The sequence below is a fragment of the Saccostrea cucullata genome, unplaced genomic scaffold (genome assembly GCF_032062105.1).
Source record: "Saccostrea cucullata isolate Sc308-1 unplaced genomic scaffold, CSIRO_AGI_Scuc_v1 ctg3532, whole genome shotgun sequence".
In the NCBI taxonomy this organism is placed as follows: domain Eukaryota; kingdom Metazoa; phylum Mollusca; class Bivalvia; order Ostreida; family Ostreidae; genus Saccostrea; species Saccostrea cuccullata.
Window position 1 is genome coordinate 92,806 of NW_026926960.1, and position 19,154 is coordinate 111,959.

Genomic DNA, 19,154 nt, shown 5'->3' on the forward strand with positions numbered 1-19,154 from the left:
AACTATTTACTTCAAATTCTATCAAATAATTTTGTAATTAAACTTTAAATGGGTCCTTTTTTAATATAAGAGATAAAAAAAACTACATAGATAAAATGTGGTGTTGTTAATGATTATCACAGGGATGTCCCCTTGCTTTTCATGAAAAACTTTTAACAGATTTCTACATCTACTCACTGCTGTAGATAATCTTTTACAAATTTAAGTTTTCAACATGTTTAAGATGAATAACATAAGTTTAAAAAATAATGAATTTTGTTGCTGAATGTGTAAAAATTATAATCATGGTTTGAGAAAATTGGCATTGTTTTCCACACATTTTTGAATGTGTGCAAAAATTTTGTGAACTATGGATCTTACACTGTTTCTTCTACAACACTGTAGGTTCGAAAAGTAAATTAACCTGCAGTTGCCTCCCTTACCTCACCAGTATATTGTACAGATCAAAGCAATGTCAGAGTTAAACATGACAGAGAATATATATCAGTTTTACACCTGGCTATTTAAAGTTCAATAGGTTATCAGGTAATTTGTAGACAAATGGGGTATAATAAATACTGTACAGAGGATTCCTAGAGGGATCTGTATAGTAAGGAGCACCCTGACAAAGTTTACAGGGGGCTCTATATAACACATTCCACAGGAGAGGAACTCAGGTGCTACAGCTTACAAGGGTACACTCTCAATACCTGGCCCAATATTCGGAGTAAATTGCCAGCTCTTTAAATCTTCTGTAGCCATTGTCAGGGCTCCAAAGGAACTACTTTCTGTAGAAATTTCCCATTAACCCTGAACAATTGTCATTTCTAAGGTCTAGAGTTAAGACGGGTCCTCGGAAATCCATTCTAAGTGGGGGAGATATAGCATTTGGTGTTGATTTATTTTACAAAAGTATGCCCTCATATTGATAGAAGTCACCGAAATCTTCCAAATCACAATGACACGGAGCTAAATCAATCCATACTGAATTTATCTGGAGCACCACCAATATTGTAAAGTTTCCTTAATTAACATCAATGTCCTTGGACTTCACTGAATATAATAACTGTTAGGTCCATTCCTCCAGCAATCCTAACACTTTATAACCAATCCCTCTCTACTCAATGTTTTGAGGACACCTGTTAAGCTGTTTTTCTTCCGTTACACAATATTTTCAATCAATTAAACAAGAACTGTCCTAATTCCTATAGTAGACAGACCAGGAGATGATTAATCAGTTTTATAAGAGGACCATTTCTAGCCTGGTCGGGTTTGGCAGACGTTCAGGCAATAAGACAATGGGAGCCAAGGGTCCGGGGATGTGTAGACAGATCACGGGAGATTTACATCAATTAATCCGCTCAGTCATTAAATGTCTTAATGAGATGTATGTACTTTAACAAAAGACAGGGCTTCTCAGTTCTCGGTATAAGAAAGTTCTTCATTTTAGCAGAAGGTGACAAGATGCTTTTTGAGGGAAAAAAGCTATCACTTGGATCAACAGAGCTCCCCTCAATGAAAGTAATTCTAAAAGTGTCCATCCATAGACTGATGCATAATCGACGCAAGTTTGGTCCAGGGATTTTAGAATGGACCTGTTCAAAATAATTTTTCTGGTTATTCATAATGACAAAACTCTGGTAGTGTACATCAACAATTGTATCTTCAGAACTAAGTTAAGGCTTATAGTCTTTTTAGACAGAAACTGCTCAAAAAAAACCTGGTCATTCACTTGGATAATGTAGGTCAGATCCAGCATCCAAAGCAAGCCCATGTGCATTCTCAGATGTATCATCTATGCAGGGTTGGTCAACATAGGGCTTTTAGTTACTTGGAGCTGAGACCTAGCTGCTTTAGAAACTTTAACCTTGTCTTAATCATCCAGAATATGTAGGTCAGAACCAGCATTCAAAGCCAGCATGATAGTGTGTATCCTTAGAAAATCAAATCAGGCAAGTTCTATCAAAATAGCTATAGGGCTAATAGTTACTTGGAAATGAGTCCTGCTTCAAAAACATTAACCTGGCCATTAATTAATTCTTATTAAACTCAAACTACACCTTCTGACACCCTTACTTCTATACTGATTAATGCAGGTCATCTAAATGTAGATATGATCTATCTAAAGTACTTGAAAAGAAATCTGCTCCAAAAAATTTTGCTGAGAGTATTACAAAAGCTGCCCCCAACATTATCAAGGTGAACTAATAAGCACTGGTCAAATACCTCTATTTGTCTGAATACACTACATACATGTACCCGTATTTCTAATTTATCACTATTATAATCTATGTGTGTTTTGTACCTTATATTGTACCCTTTTAGTTATTTACACCATATAATTATAAGTATTGTTAAGGAATCATCTTGTAAGAAATATATCTTACATTATATTTTTCTATCTCGTCCTTCTCTTTGTAGTTTAATTATGTCATAAAACCCTTTAATTAAGTATGGAATTTAATTCATTTCAACATGTTCAAAGGAAAAAAATCAGATTCATAATAACACTTAATAATCATCTTAATAGAAAAGCGGTTCGGCTGACTACCTGACATTTGACTGTGAGGTTGTTAATTATGACAATTAATAAGCATTAATTGGCTCTGATTATCTGATATAGTGATACTAGATCTGGGTTGTCAGACGGTATTGTATTGTTTATTACCAAGAACCATACAGTTCATAGGTTTAACGTATATACATAAATCAGTTGTACAGTATATGTATAACATTTCAATATCGTTTGAACATTAAGTAAAGCAGGATCATAGAAAAATTTTACAAACTATTCATTCTAAATTCATAAAGCAGAAAAAGCACAATAATATAAGTTTAGTAATAGTAGTAGTGAGGATAAAGTCGTAATATCAATTCAATTTACATCTGCTCTTAATTTTGTACATTTATAAAGATATTTTCCCAGTTTACATAACTCTGTTACATTTTTTGTCGACAACAATTGAACAAGTTTAAAGGTAGAGGGTTTTTGGTGATAATATTTTTAATATACTCTTTTCTAACATTAGAAAAAAATGGACAAACCAGAATAAAATGATACTCGTCTTCAACCTCTGACATTGAACAAAATTTACATAATCTTTCTATTCTAGGAATATTAAAAAATCTTCCTCGCTCTATCTCTAGTTGGTGAGAAGACAGACGGTATTGACTGATATGTTGTGCATATTTTTGTGATATTGACTTTTTTAAATATAATTGTAAATCAAAACTATCACTTAAATGCTTATACAAAATGCACTTCGGAGAACCTTCAAAATAACTTCGTGCTTCTTGTATGAACATGTCATCCAATCTTTGTTTCACCTCAAACAAAAAAAGTTTTTCATTAAGATTATTTTTACAGTTCCATGTATAACCAAAGCCTAATGTATCAACAAGTTCTTTTATATGTGACAACCAGCAAGGAAAAGTGTTAGATTCACACACATCTAACATTTCTTTGTATATATTTCTTAAAATACAATTATCGCTATTTTTTAATTTTAGCCAATACTTCAGCATTCTAAATTTTCTGTTCCATTGTAATGGTTTCTGTCCTAGTTCAAAATAAACCATAATAGATGTGGTGCTTTTTTTAACACCTAGTACTCTTTTACAAAAATCTGAGTGGATACTTTCCAGTTCTCCTGCTGGGTGAAACCCCCAAACTTCGCAACCATAATTTGCTATACTACCAATATATGTATCAAACAATGACAGTTTAGTGCTTACATTCAAATACATTGGTTTCATTTTTGTTATTAAACTACTTAGACTCTTTCTACATTGTGCTGCTAGTACACTTTGTGTTTTGTTAAATTTACCATTATAATTCAAAGTTATTCCTAAGTAATTGAAATTTTCAACAATATCAATCAATTTGTTTTCATACTTCCAACAGTAATTTTTCTTCAATCTACCACCTTTTCTAAATACAACAATTTTAGTTTTATCCACGTTAACTTTAAGTTTCCACTTTGCTGTATATCGCTCTAAACAATTGAGCATATCTTGTAAACCTTGTTCTGTCTCTGAGAAAAGCACAGTATCATCTGCATACATGATCAAAAACATAGCAATATCTCTTATTTCTACGGGAATACACATATTCTCTATAAATTCCATCTCAAAATCATTAACATACAGAGAGAACAAAAATGGAGAGAGAGATTCACCCTGCATCAGACCCTCATGGCAGCTAAAAAATTGGGAAAATTGATTTCTGTGTCGTACACAAGATTTTATATTAGAATACAAAGATTTAATAATATTCAGCATGTGGCAATCGATACCACTTTTTGCTAATTTAGATAACATAATATTTCGATCAATTTTATCAAATGCTTTTTCGTAATCTACAAAACAACAAAATAATTTTTTCCCTTTGCTAACAGCTCGGCTGATTAACCAGTGTAGAACAAAAATAGCATCTGTTGTACTATGACCGGCTTTAAAACCAAATTGTGCATCAGTTATAATACTATAATTATTTGACCAGGTACTCAATCTCTCATTAAGTAAGGATGTAAAAATTTTTGACAGACAACTTACAAGTGTAATCCCTCTATAGTTATTACAGTCGTTCATATTTCCCTTTTTAAAAATTGGAGTAATGATACCTTCTGACCAGCTTTTAGGAAAAACGCCCGAGGTAAAAACAATATTAAATAAATCCACAAGGTAAACTACGAGAATATCATTATACTCAATAAAATATTCATTCAATAAATTGTCTATTCCCGGAGATTTTTCTTTCTTCAAACGTTTGATGACGCGAGTTATCTCCTCTGCGGTAATTGGGCTGTTCAATTCAGGATATGCAGAATTGTCTATTTCTGAAGATACCGATTCACTATGGGCATGCATTGAATGTTGATTTGAAGAAAGTTCCTTAAAGTGGTTATAAAATTCCGACAAATCCGGTCCATACGATAGATTTCTTTTCTGTTTGCGGAAAATACGATAAAATTCTTTTGGATTTTTCTTCCTTATATATTCCATTTGATCTCCTTGGTAACGGAAGTATTCTCGTTTAACTTTTCTTTCATATCTTTTATAATTTCTCTTAGAAGTGACCAATACATTTCTGTTAAAATGTGTCCGTGAACTATTAAATAGATTCAAGTTTCTTAAGTAAGTTTTACGTAACTCTGCGCACTTAACATCAAACCAAGGTTTATTGTTTATATTTCTTCTTTTGCTTTGGTTGGATGTATTATTGATAATTATTTCCTTACTACAATATGGGAGAAATACATCATTAAGTACCCGTAAATGTCTCTACACAATTATTGACACCTTCTTTTGTTATTTCTACATTATCTAAAGCGCCCGCAAGATGCTGTAAATGACTACATAATTCAGTTTTAATTTCATTGGATAACAAATCATCCCATTTCGTTCTAACAAAACGTGTATTGACATTACTTCTCTTATCGTGATGCACAATAGAATTATTGACACAAATTTGAAAATGCAGAGGAGCGTGGTCAGACCATTCATTAAAATTTTCAACATGAAAATAATTAACAACATGGAAAAAATTTTCAGATACAATTGCAAAATTATTCACACTCACTCCACGGTGATTAAAAAATGTGTATCTACCATCTTTATCTCCCAATGTACGACCATTACACACTCGAGTACCGGTTGAGCGACAGAGTTCTAACAATTTCCTTCCAAAACTATTTACAACTCGATCTTGTGACTTTCTTTCTGGTAATGCAACATCGTAATTATAGTTTATAACAGGTGAGATAAAATTATTCAGTTCTGTAGCCATCGAATCATATTCTATAAAATCTACTGATGTACCAATACGTGAATTAAAATCACCACTCAGTACAACACACCCCTTTTCTTTGTACATGATATATCATCATTGAGCGTAGTAAATAAATCTATATCATTTTTTCTGTAAAAAACATTATTTTCATGCGGTATGTAAACAAATCCGATATAAAGTTCGGTATTTTGAACATTAATACCGTTTTGGCATTTCACCCATAAAATAGATTCATGTACAATGTTCTCCACCAACAACTTATCGTGTAATTCTTTTTTGTAAATAAGCATAAAACCTCCACCTTTACATGATTTTCTAGGAAAACATTTGTGAAAAAATTTTTCATTAATAAGACTGTCGTCAATATCAGTATTTACATCAAGCCAACATTCTGATAAAAAAATAATATCATATGTGTCAATAAATGATATAAATTCTGGGTCTCTAATTTTATTGTAAATCTGTATGAATCAGGGATTCTCCACTGTTTAGGGATTGTTAAGTGACTCTCAGCAAATTAATTTAAATGCAATAGTAGTTCTACCATTTCAACATTACGCAATCTTGCCCATGGCAGTCAAGACTGCAGCATAATATGTACACAATTCTTGGTTTCATTTTATGAGGGACTTCACAGAGATGGTTAAATATGGCATGTCATGTTAATTAACCAATGTGTTTGTGTTTGTCTCCCTTTTATTTATTCAGGTACATTTCTTGCATCTTTAGAGAGGGGTAACTCTATGATGTAATTCAGTTACCTGAACTAGAAACTCACCATTCTGGTCCTGTTTGAGCGAGTCTATTTCCTGTTTGAGCTGATCATTCTCGGTCTCAAGTTCTTGTATGAGTGCCTCTCGCTCGTCTGACAGATGTCGGATGTGCTCGACGTAGTTTTCCACCTCCTGCATCTCTGCTGTCTGAGCCAGTTTGAGTTTCTCTTCATTTTCAATGGCTCGCTGCAGGTCCGTCTGTAAACACACAATTAGGATTGTGACACAATATATAAAACATTTACTTATATAAAGCAAGAATATGATCAAATAAAGAACCTTTATCCTCATGGTAATTAGATTATAATCAAAATTATAGGAACATTTAATCATGTTAATCAAATTAAATCTATACTTCATTGTTGTACATGTTGTAGTCATTTTATTTTTTTTCTTAGAACATTATCATTTCTCTACAATGAAGTGGGGAGTCTGTTGATTAAAACCTAAAGTTATTTTAAAAAAAAAAACATCATTACAAAAACTCTGAGTCATTGCATGTATCATCATGATCATAAATTAATTATCATGATAACAGGAATGTTTCTATATATCATTCATATTTCCCAGACTTTGAATAAATGTTATATTGAATGTTAATTAATATCAATTAAATCCTCTCCCTTTCTCTGTTTTTCTTTGTTATTTTGTTGTAATCAATGCATGCCTTTGGGTATGACCTACATTGTTGACATAAATCGTGGACTTTTTTTGGATCAGTTCTCTAAATCCCTCATAAGACGCCATTTAATTTCAATTGTTTCCTGCTCGTAAGTCCAGCATAACACGCCGTGTTTCTTACGATCAGCTTACATTTTCTACGTTATTAAGACAGACCCCATTCTCTGAATGGTAGCAGAGAAAACAGTCCCCTACGTTATTATTCAGCTTAATCTGGTGTAGAACACTGGGTGTTATTATTATGGAGGGTCTGTTACAGAACATTGTGTGAACAAGTCTGGACAGAAATCGCGTGAGGACGAACTTAAGGTGGCTACCTGTAAACCTGACAAAGATGTCCCACGAGTGTCAGTGTGTATAATCTGTCAATACAAAAACCGTTACATGAAATGAGTTAATAGCCAATCCTCAGGTTTTTTATGGCAAAGTGCAACAAATTTTCTCAATCTTTTGTTAACAGAATGTTGGACCGCATTCAAGAATGTGCTGAACATAGAAAACTTGACCATAATTTTCCATGACTTTCAAACAATGAGCCTTAAGATCTAGGTATTTACAATAGGTGATTATCGAGAAAGTAATGTATTGCACAGGATGCATTTTCAATAAAGAACAAGGTTAGGTCTAGTGGTAAAGGTTGTAAACTAGTAACTGTCACTTAGTGCTAGATGGTTTAAATAATTAACTGGTTATAGATGTCACCAAAATTTGGAGAGCTACAGATTTTGACATATACTCAGCACTTTGTAAGTGCTTTGTCTGTATGACTGTGTGTGTTTTTACTTTGTATGTCTGTTTGTGACTTTACTTAATTGTTCATACCACTGTGTGTTACAGCTTAGTCTGTATGACTATTTGTTTGTACTTAATCTGTATATATGTCTGTTTTTGTTTGTACTATTTCTGTACCTCTGTGTGTTAGGGTTTTGTCTGTATGTCTGTATGTGTTTTACTTTGTCTGTATGACTGTATGTGTTTGTATACTATTTGTACTCTGTGTGTTAGAGCTTTGTCTATATGTCTGTATGTGTGTTTACTTTATCTGTACCTCTGTGTTAGGGTTTTGTCTGTACCTCTGTGTGTTAGGGTTTCGTCTGTATGTCTGTATGTGTTTTACATTGTATGTACCTCTTTGCGTTACAGCTTTGTCTGTTTGTGTGTTTATTTTGTTCATACCCCTGCACGTTAGAGCTTGTCTGCATGACTCATTTTGTTTGTTTTTTTGTCAGTATGACTCTATGTGTTTTTATTTTGTTAGTATCTCACAGTATTAAATCTTTGTATTTTTGATAGTTTGAGTTCTTTCTTTGCCTGTACCTCTCTGTGTTTTTACTTTCAGTGTTTTTTTTTCCGTACTAATTGGGACTGGGGGCTGGGGCCCTTAGAATTGGGAATTTCAGCGTCAATTAGGCTAAATTGAGAATCTCCAAGAAAACCCAGTCACTTTAAAAGCAATGTCAAAAAGCTTTGTTTTTCTCTTTGTATTGCTTCAATAGTGTGTTTCAAAAGTTATGTGCCATCTTGATAAACCCTGTCCTCACAGTACCCTTTATAGTTTTCAGGTTTGTAACTTTGTCATTTGACTGGGAAAAATCGTTGCATAGTGTATACTGATTGTCCCATGTTGGGGCTACCCACACATGCAAAGAAAACAATTTAAACACAGCGGATTCATCATAGCCCACCCAAACGTTGGGTAGCATTAAGAGGAGAAATGTTGTGTTTTCCCTTTTGACCTTTTGGTTGACCCCGCAAAGGGAAACAACCTTTGTAAAGTGTGGATTGGTCTATTGTTATAACAAATTAAGACTATTCTTGGTATGAATTATCTAATTACTTGCATCAAGAACAATAGTGGAATGAATTATCTAATTACGAAGAAATCCAACATGGCTGAACAACCAAATCTGAATGAACTTCACTGAAAAACATGCAATAAACAAACAGAATTTGATCACATTTTTTGTAAGTTTTTCTTTGGAAAAACTTCCCCTACATTTTGGGAAAATTCAGGCATATTTTCAACTGGGACTGGGGCCGAATTTCGACCCCAAATCGGCCATAAAAAAATCACCAGGGGCCTATATACTAACGGGATAGGCAACTCCTTCATCGCAATGTTTATTTACCCAAAACATCACGCACAACAGTACAAGTTTTTCAAACTCCGTTTATTCCCAGTAAACAGGGTATTTTCTGATTAATATCATTTATTCCTTTTATGTATAGGAATTGATTTATTGATAAATATGTAAGCATGATAATAATATAATTAAAATATAGAAAACAAACGATCGACAATTAATAATGGCCGACGAGCATGTGCTAATTTTGCAAACGAACAAAATTATTAATGATAAGGGTATCATGTTCTAAAAACAAATCTTGAATGATTTTTTCAGAAAATTTAATAATGTCTCAAATATGCGATAGCTTTAGAGATATGATTAATTAAAGTTGACTTACGAAATCCCGCGACTTGCGAGATATCGCGAGACTTGCGGTAGTCTCCTATCCCGTTAGTATATAGGTCCCTGAAATCACTGACTTTGTATTTATGTCTGAATGCATTTTTATTTTGTCAGTACCTCTGTGAGTTAGAGCTTTGTCGGTACCTCTATATGTAATTTATTTTGTCTGTATGAGTTTTTATTTTGTCCTTACCTCTGTGTGTTGATACAGCCTCCAGACATACAGCAGCTTCTCCTCCTCGGGACACTGCGCACTGAGACCATCGTCCACCAGCTTCCTGTCAATCTCCTTACGAATGTCCGACGGACTGTCCTACAAACAAATGATCGACAATTAATAATGTCCTACAAACAAACGATCGACAATTAATAATGTCCGACGGACTGTCCTACAAACAAATGATCAACAATTAATAATGTCCTACGGACTGTCCTACAAACAAACGACCAACACTTAGTGGCTTAATAGTTACAATTTTAAACATCTTTGTACAATATAAAACTATGTTAAAATACAGTAATACATGTAACAGTAAATCCTTATAAAGTGATTTTCTCAGCCTTTGACAGAACTAAACACTTTCAAGCAAGACAACTTTTATGCAAGTTTTTAATATATTCATGTGAGCAAACTGATTGATCTTATCATAAAACCAGAAAGCTAGATGGCTATTCCTTAATCATGTTAATGAATAAACATACTTTCGTTAAATTCCTCTCTCCAATATCTATCTGCCCAGTATTAACTGTGGAGCGGATTCTTAAAATCTATATAATACATGTACATGTACAATAAAGAGGTACATGTATCTGAAAAAGCTAAATGATTTAACACTTTTGTTTTCCATTACACATATCCAATGCTGGTCTAGAAAAAACTTCTCGTGACACTCAATCATGTAAATGTGTACCTTATAATGTTGTACATGTAATAATAATACACTGTGCATTACTTCGAGGTCAGGGAAAAATGTACTTACAAAAATGAAGTATTTCAATGTTGGCGACTGCATTCAAACTTTGAGGTTTCACATAATTAAATCCTTTGTACATACACTAAATATGCTAAAGTTGCACAAAATGTTAATTTTATATCACACTCAAGAAGTGTCCACCGATTCACCTCAAATTTTACATTCCTTTGTGAGTATAAAACCTAACTATAAACTCCATTTTTACCCATCTTTGGCATCAGAATACACATTATACACTGGACACCTTCATGTCTGACCTTGCAGTGTGTCATTATGGGGCTGATTTCACTCCGAGTAAGAGAGCTAAGTTCCTTAGTCACATGGCCTAATATTAAAAGCCAGTATTAATCTTTATAATCCCGTGGAATACAATAAGCCGGGCGGATTAAGAGGCGGTATGTATATATATAGACCAGATATGGTGATCTAATGATTACTTAATTCTTACCATTCGATGACCTCATATTGCATGGAAAAGGAGGGGGATACAAACCTGTGGAAATATGGCATTATTAATGCAGAGAAAAAATAAATGTGTTAGACATGTTTGTAACTATCAACTTAATGTTTTGTCTGAATTTCATATATTTTCATAAACTGTTGTTAAGGCCACCTTTAAAAGATTGTGTCAGGGTTGTCCCTAAGGAATAGCAGGGAACATTTAAAAAGTACAACATGTAGAAGGGGCTGGGCATCAGGTTCCTCCCTAACAGAAGGTGAAGGCGGAGGGGATATATCAAAATAATTGGGAGATTATATCATCATAGGCAGGAATTTTCCCCATCCCTTGGTCTAGAGTTAAACATACCTGTATTTATTTGCCATCTCCTGGCTAAAAAACCTCCAACTCAACAATTATTTTTTTTTTACAGTTTAAATTTATTTTGAAATTTTAATCTTTTCTTGTTAACAAGTACAATATATTTTAATTGTTTAGTTAAATTTCTTATCACATTTTGAAAAGTCAGTTAAAATTCCTGTAAAAAATTACGATTGTATTATGCTTCTAGTATGATTTTGGAGATGATGTAAATATATCTTACAACCACAGATTTTTGTAGTACGATTTTAGCGATGATACATATCTTGCGACTGCAGTTTTTTTTTTTGCGGTCTTTACCACATGGTTTAAGGGTATTTTTAATTGTAACTGTAACAAGATGTGAAAATTCTCAATTGCAAATGATCATCAACAATCATCAAGTATAGTGTCACCCTTAACATTTAGTTTACAGATGATGATTGGTCAAATATTAGTGCTCTAAGAACGAACTCCTGTCTGATAGGTCGTCATATGATCGGCTTAAGGTCTATGAAGGTCTTCGTAGGATCTTCAGGAACGTAGAGAGATCATAGTGAGAACATAGTATGAACACAGAGGGAGCATTGTATGAGCGTACTTGATAAGTTCCTACGCTTTTACTACGATCACAAAGATCTCTCTATGATGCTTCCTTGCTGCTTGTACGATAACAGCGCTTCTACTCACAGATGTAAAGATTCTTGTTGGCCACGATCCCGCTACGCTTGTTTTGAACATGTTCAAAATAAGTGTAGTGAGAGTGTAGAGCTCTCCGATCATGAAGACCCTACTGCGATCATACTACGCTTATGACGACTTTACGACGTTTCTCCTGCAATATGTCACTATCGGCCACGCTTTGATCGTGGTAGAAGCGGCGCCTGTGTGAACGGGGGGATAGTCATTTTGAAAAGTCAATTAAAATTCCTGTAAAAAATTAGTTAAATTCTTACCTACCCTGGGTTCGAAATTCACTATATACAACTCGCAAAATGCGAGTTAGAATTTCCAAATTGCAAGTTAAAAAATTTGTAACTCGCAAATTTTTGCGAGTTGATTTTTTTCACTGTAAATTTCACCAAGGGAAAAATTTATCTGACATCCACCATTTTTAAACCCATGTCCGATAACCAGGCCTAAAAAAATGACTGATCTATTAAAATTACCTCCAGGTGGATTTTTTTTTCTCCCAATCTGCGTCGTTTGATCAATCAGCTGATTCGAAATCCATTTATTCCAAAAAAAAATTAATTGTAGCTTAACTTGAGATATAAAATATGTCAACCTAGTTAACAATTTACCTTAGATATAATGAGTAATCATAATGTATTATTGTAACAACAATTTCCCCCCAAAACTTTTGAAGTTCGTTTTTTGCGGCTAGGCATATATGCCATGTTAGGTGTCCACTGTAAATATCCTCTATTCACCCGGGGATGTTTGGCTCTATAATCATAAGGAAAAAAAATCTTGACCTTCTGAACAATGATTTTTGAGGAATGTTACAGGAAACAAACATAATTTTTTTTAAACCTCGTGTAGAAAATTTTGAATTTTTATTTTTAAAATGGATGGATGGTGATTTATTTCTAGAAAGCTTTCATTTTAAAATTGCGAGTTGTCTTTTGAAATTGCGAGTTCATATTTTTGGAACTCGCAATTATTTGTGAGTTGTAATTTTAGGGAGTTTCTACTCCTGCTACCTAGTAACCTCATTTTTTTCTGTCTGAGATTGGAGTCAGGTAAACAGGCATTACATGTTTTAAAGAAGGCCTTAATATTGGACTCAAATATATTTATATAATAACAACATGTACTAATGTAGAGCCTTGAATAAAATGAAAACCTAATTGGCTCTGTTCTCTTAAGATCATGCATTGACTGGGCTGAAAAGCAATTTAAGCAAGTATAGACCTGGCAGAACCAACAGATTCAACATCCAAGTTCAAATGTGGAAATGGAAGAAGGATCACCGGCGATCATGTCAGACCACACAGAGGTAGAAAATACAGTTAGATAATGCTTGTTATGTTCAACTAGTTCTGCAAATAAACTGATCTCAAATATTTCAGGTACTTGCAATTTATCTTATTTCTAAAATAAACATTGATTTGTTCCATCAGCCTATTGACAATAAATCCAGTAATGGTAGAATAATCTCAGGGAGGAAAACCCATTCTAGAAGTGTTGCCTTTTGGTTTTAATATTATAATAAATCACAGGGTTATCAGTGCCTTGTTTGTTTCTGCCATAAATACACTGGTGTACTGATAATGTTAAGTGTTCTACGAACTACTGGCCTTGAATATACTCTCTTTGGATGTTTAATCTCAAATTCATCATTTTCTGGACAGAAAATTTGTAGTGTGATTAAATGATATCACATCTATCAGAAATTGATACATGTTAATCATCATTAACATGAAAACTCAAATTGCATGTGTTGCATATATGCTCATTCATATATTATTCTTTTTAAATCTCTCCTCACATAAGTTTCATGTAAAATATAATAATTTGTAGAGTAGTATGTGCCAGCAAACCCCATCCCCCTTTTCTCCAAGTATATTTAAATTATAATTTTTGTAATTCTTTTATTACTTCCTAAGAAACACACTGATCTGCATTTACACAAATATGGAAAAATATGGGGAAAAATCTTCATGCAGCATGATTCACCAGGTAGATCTATCAGTGTCATTAATTAATTAATAAATTAATTAATTAGAAATGGATGTTTAAAAGTGATGCCTTAGAATCCACAAAATTAAAATATTGTAACATGAAAAAATTACACTGATCATTCATTGACTTTATTGAGAAACAAACATGCCACACTTAGACAGTGTCATACAGTCATAGTTGAGTGTCAAAATGCAGAATTTTAATATCTACATGATCTAAGTCCCTCTACATTCTTTGCAAACAAACTTCCTCCTTCTGTCTCTCTCAATCACAATGTAAAGTAAAGATGATTAACTCTAATTTTTCATTTCGAACATGTTAAAATAATTAAACCTCCTGCATCTTCTCTCCATCTGTGAACTTTCCCCTTGGATACTTGTTGATGTTACTATTCAAGTTGTTACGGATAATTTTTTTTGCAAATATAACATGTATAAAGATATTTTTCTGTGGCACAACAAATGACAATGTCATTTTCACTGACTATACAGCCAATTAAAGATTGTCAAGCTTGTTGGACAATGTCACCAATAGTTATAATATTTAACTTAATGTAAAAAACTTAAAATAATAGGGCATAATTTAGTTTTCTACGTATGATAGATGCATTTTTTATTCACATCCAGAATTTATTTCTATCAATCAATCATTTCCTAGGGTAAAGTTTGTAGTTATTCCTGAATCCGGAGTAAATACTCATTTGCTCTTCAAATATCTTTGACAACTATAATCTAATTCAATATGTAACTTTTAAATGTTTAATGTGTGTTTACTTTTTGTACGACATGGTTGTATGAACACGTTAAGTCTATTTGTCAACACAGGTTACGCGATCTTGCTTAACGCACTTACCAGAAGCCTGGGCGTCTCCGGCGCTGCCATTCCTTTGCTTCACCCCAAATGCATGACAGAAGAACATCAATTCTTTAAAACATTTTCGGTAAAATATCCCTCACATAATTTTCATACAACTAGTATTTCAAACATAAAAGTTTGCTCTCCATCGCCTCTGATCGCCGCCATTTTCAAACAATCGATGCTAAGCCAAATTTATTCTTACGCATTTCCGGTTATAGGACAAAATGGTTCTTTGTATCAACTATTAAATATAAAAGAAGTTGTAGACCAAATTTTCAAATATTTTTGAAATAAACTCTAAATTTAAAAACAAAATCAATCAGTTAATGGGGACTATTTTTTTTACTAAAATGATCGACAACTCAAACATTTTCGTCAAGGTGCCTACGAAAGTTTTTTCCCTTAGACCTTGCTGTCCAAAATCAGCTTTGGTATTAGATCATTTTGACACGAATTTCTTACTGATACGACATACACTTTCTCTAGATTTATCAGAGTGTTTAGCCAGAATAAAATAAAATATGTTGCTCAGAAGGAGTATGAAATTTTAGAATCTTTATTTTAAAAAGAAAGTCTAAAATCAAATGAAGTAATTCTTTATTCGTAAAGTGGCATTTTCAATTTCATCAGTCCGTTATAAATGCTTTTGTATTTATTTTCATGAAAACGCTCTCTTACCCTGACTGGACAGAAAATTTAACTCACCTATTACATTAAAGTGCTTTCCTCAAAGTAAAAACTACGCTCACCAAAAAAAAAAAAAAACAAAAAAAAAAAAAAAAAAAATTAAAACCATACGAGAGGCATCTCCCATCCGACAAACAAGCACACAAGCAAACTGAGCAGTTAATTAGTAAATTTTCAACAGTTCATCTTAATTATGCCACGAGCACTCATTTTAAAGTCTTTTAAAGGCAATAAATATTCATGAAATATGTATTTACTCCATGGCATGTTCGTGTTGTACTGCAGAACGCGGCCTCCGGTGTATGTGAAGGGTAAATATTTTCTTGAGAAAGTCACATTTTATCATCAATCTTATATTATGAGAAAATACTGGTATAAATAATAACATTCTTCTTGAAAATACCAGGAACATTTTTTTAAACAAATATTGCTTTAATATAAAAAATAAAAATAAATTAAATTAAATACATTTATTGGATATTTTCGAAAGAATAAATAAAAGAAAAAAATCCAAAACTTTAACTTGCTATAAATCTTTGAACTCAGTTTCCCTCAGAAGTTATTTTTGTTTTCTTTGCATCATTATAAGAATAAATATATAGTCATTTAAAGCAAGTTCTTCTCCTTTTGCGGTCAATTTTCCATCTAGCACACACATTTTTTTTTATTTCGTCTGTTTGTGATCGAATTAATAGGTGACCTTTTAAAAAAAAAAATCATATTTAAAACCCCCAATTTTCGTTATTTGCAAAATTTATAATCATAAAATTTAATCATTATGATTCATGAAATCATTTTCGCTGTTATACAGAGATATAATAAATTTTAAATATAATTATTAGGTTTCAAGAACTTCAATGTTTATCCTCTCATGTTCAATTTGAAATTGAAATGATAACTGAATAATTAAACAAATTGATATATCACTTCATTTTTGATTTCAGACTGAACATTATAATAAAACATGATCCAATAACAATGACAAAACTTTATTTTCATAAATCTGTAAACAGTTGTTTTGAAAACATTAAATACAATAAATTATTAATGACAATGTGCATAAATCCAAAATAAAGAAAAAGGAAAATATTTCATATGCAGATACAGATATATATTTTTAAAATAAAAAAATCTTCTTATACATAGAAAGATAAAAAAAAAAATAATTAATATCATCTTTAAAAAAATATTTCATAGACAGATTTTCAAAAAAAAAAAAAAAAAAGCTAAATTATTTCTCTTCAAATTCTGTTATTTATCTGTTATCAAAGATAAATTAAAATTAAGATAAAATTCAGTCAGAAGAACAACTCTGCATTAAAGGCAATATAAGCGTTCGCAATATATGGAACAGAATAAGAAATAGAATCCGGAATTTTCTCATCATTGTATCATCAAAATTTTACAGTGAATTTCTTTCCAAGAAGGAACACAATATTTATATAAAGTTGTCATTTTGAAAAACTCAGAAAGAAAACAATATATGTTAAATCGGTGTTCAATACTTATAACACTTGGATTTATCAATAGTCTGACTTAAGTATAGTTTTCCCCGGGAAAAAAAACTCAAAGAAAATGTACAAACCACGAACACGAAGACCAGACTTGAAATCACATGACGTCATGACACGTCTCCATGGTGATGTCAACTATCCGACGCGTTTTCTGGTCTTTTGTTTTACAATAAACCTCCGTTCCCTGTTTCCACTCTGGAAATCTTTCACTTATTTGCATGAGATACTCTTTCAAATCTAAAATATTGCAACCGCAGCGAATTGGATTTTCCCTAAGATCAATAACAACGGCACCGTCGTCTCTCAGATATGACGTCATATTCATCAAAACGTCGACGATAGAATTCTTCCGCAGATCAACGTATAAGGTATGGTTTTCATTTGGAATGACAAAATCAAATTCAGCGATGCTATTGTTAGACAGATCTAACACCTTTAACGCTGGAAAATAGGCAGGCCAGTTTCTGCCCTTTTCTGGGACCGAAGTCAGGTTGTTGGACGAAAACGTTACGACATTAAGCACCGGATAATAGTTTACGGTAGAGTCGTTTTCCTGACCATATTGAAAAGTTTCTTCGTAATGGATTAAGTGATTATAGGTACAACTGTACTTGGTTTGTGTCGCGTTCTGATGTTGATCCATTTTGGGTCCACTAGGAAGCCGAGGGAACGTCGACGTAAGATTCCTGATGTCCACAACGACGACCGATTTCTGTCCGCACGCGAAGCTCTCGCTGGGATATCTATGAAGGGTCCGGTCAATGTGGTCATTTTGAGTTTCTTCGATCACACAGTTTGTCATCTTCAGGTCCACTATGCTGTCCGTGTAATTTGCAGGGTCCTCATATTCGTCGTAAAATCCACGGATGATGCAGTTGTGAATGTCAAAGACTTTAAGGCTTCGGGCGCGCATCGGCCAGGGTAGGAAAACGGACGCCCCCGTCTCACAACTGATATAAAGTTCTGCCAGTTTTATGTCTCCCGGCACACCATTAATCCATTCTCGAAATTTCAAAAAATCCCAGTTTTTACTTACAGAGAAGGAGCAAAAAAGAAAACCATTTATGGGTATTTGGCAGGAATTCTGAAATATTTCATACGTACTGATGGCATTGGCACTAATTAGGAAAGAAGAAGCCAGCAGAAGACAGACCAGTGTGTGTGTCATTGTCAGGTGCGCCAGGTGTCTTTGGGAATCTCTACAGACACTCATTAATATCAGGTGTCTGTATTTTGTTATTTACGGAATCGGTTTACTTATATACCAAGTCTGGGTCAACTGACGCGCGCGCAGTCTACACTGCCCTTTCTCCCGATACAAGTTTTTATGGGCTTTGTTCTTATTTTTCAACAAAAATTTAAATCGTATATCCCCCCACACGCCCCAAAGCGGGAAATATTTCTCAAATAATTGTAAATTAATACAAATGTTTATCAAATGTATGTTTTTATTCTAAAATCGACTATAAAGAATGATTTGCTGAAAGTTATTTTCATATGTTAAGTGAAATTTTAAACAAAATTCCCAAAGCATCGTCTTTTTGACTAGCCCTGTTAACATGCATAACTACTAACTACATGTAATTAAATACAGATAACAGCGATGCAAACAATCAAATTCAAGCTTTAAAATACGTATAATTTATAGAAATTTTTAAGTTATGTTATAAACAAGAGAGCCATGGGCCACAACGCTTACCTGAGTAACCGGGACCATGCTGTTCTCCTGATTTCCCCACTTGTAGTACTTATTGTGGCCCAATGCATATGGGGGTCATGACTTGAACGATTTAGAATCTACACTACCCCAAAATGTTTCCACATTAGTTTCAACTTTCATGACCAAGTGATTCTTCATAAGAAGATTTTTAAAGATTTTCCTCTATTTATTTTAATGTAAAAATTGTATTCCCTACTGTGGCCATACCCTTCCAAGGGG

General features: G+C 33.1%; 2 protein-coding genes across 9 annotated transcripts in view; both read right to left on the reverse strand.

The window, feature by feature from the left end:
- The window catches only part of LOC134273069 (girdin-like), a 47,731-nt gene extending 32,477 nt beyond the window's left edge, over positions 1-15,254 (reverse strand). For 6 of the 8 annotated variants that reach the window (XM_062755240.1, XM_062755245.1, XM_062755242.1 and 3 more), the window contains exons 1-3: positions 15,009-15,254; positions 9,889-10,008; positions 6,549-6,741 (exon numbers count right to left, since the gene is read on the reverse strand). In XM_062755240.1, coding sequence (XP_062611224.1) covers positions 6,549-6,741; positions 9,889-10,008; positions 15,009-15,038 — 343 coding nt within the window. In that variant the 5' untranslated portion in view covers positions 15,039-15,254. Of the gene's footprint in view, positions 1-689; positions 881-6,548; positions 6,742-9,888; positions 10,009-15,008 lie in introns of those variants that run through there. The other 2 variants (XM_062755241.1, XM_062755246.1) reach the window with 2 other exon arrangements.
- Positions 15,255-17,312: 2,058 nt separating this feature from the next.
- LOC134273057 (uncharacterized) lies at positions 17,313-18,128 on the reverse strand. Its single transcript, XM_062755225.1, has one exon. The coding sequence runs from the start codon at positions 18,126-18,128 to the stop codon at positions 17,313-17,315; it is 816 nt and encodes a 271-aa protein (XP_062611209.1).
- Positions 18,129-19,154: the final 1,026 nt, after the last annotated feature.

What these genes read in the sequence shown, in the direction of transcription:
- LOC134273057 (XM_062755225.1), bottom strand. Translation starts at nt 18,128, where the DNA reads ATGCGCGCCCGAAGCCTTAAAGTCTTTGACATTCACAACTGCATCATC.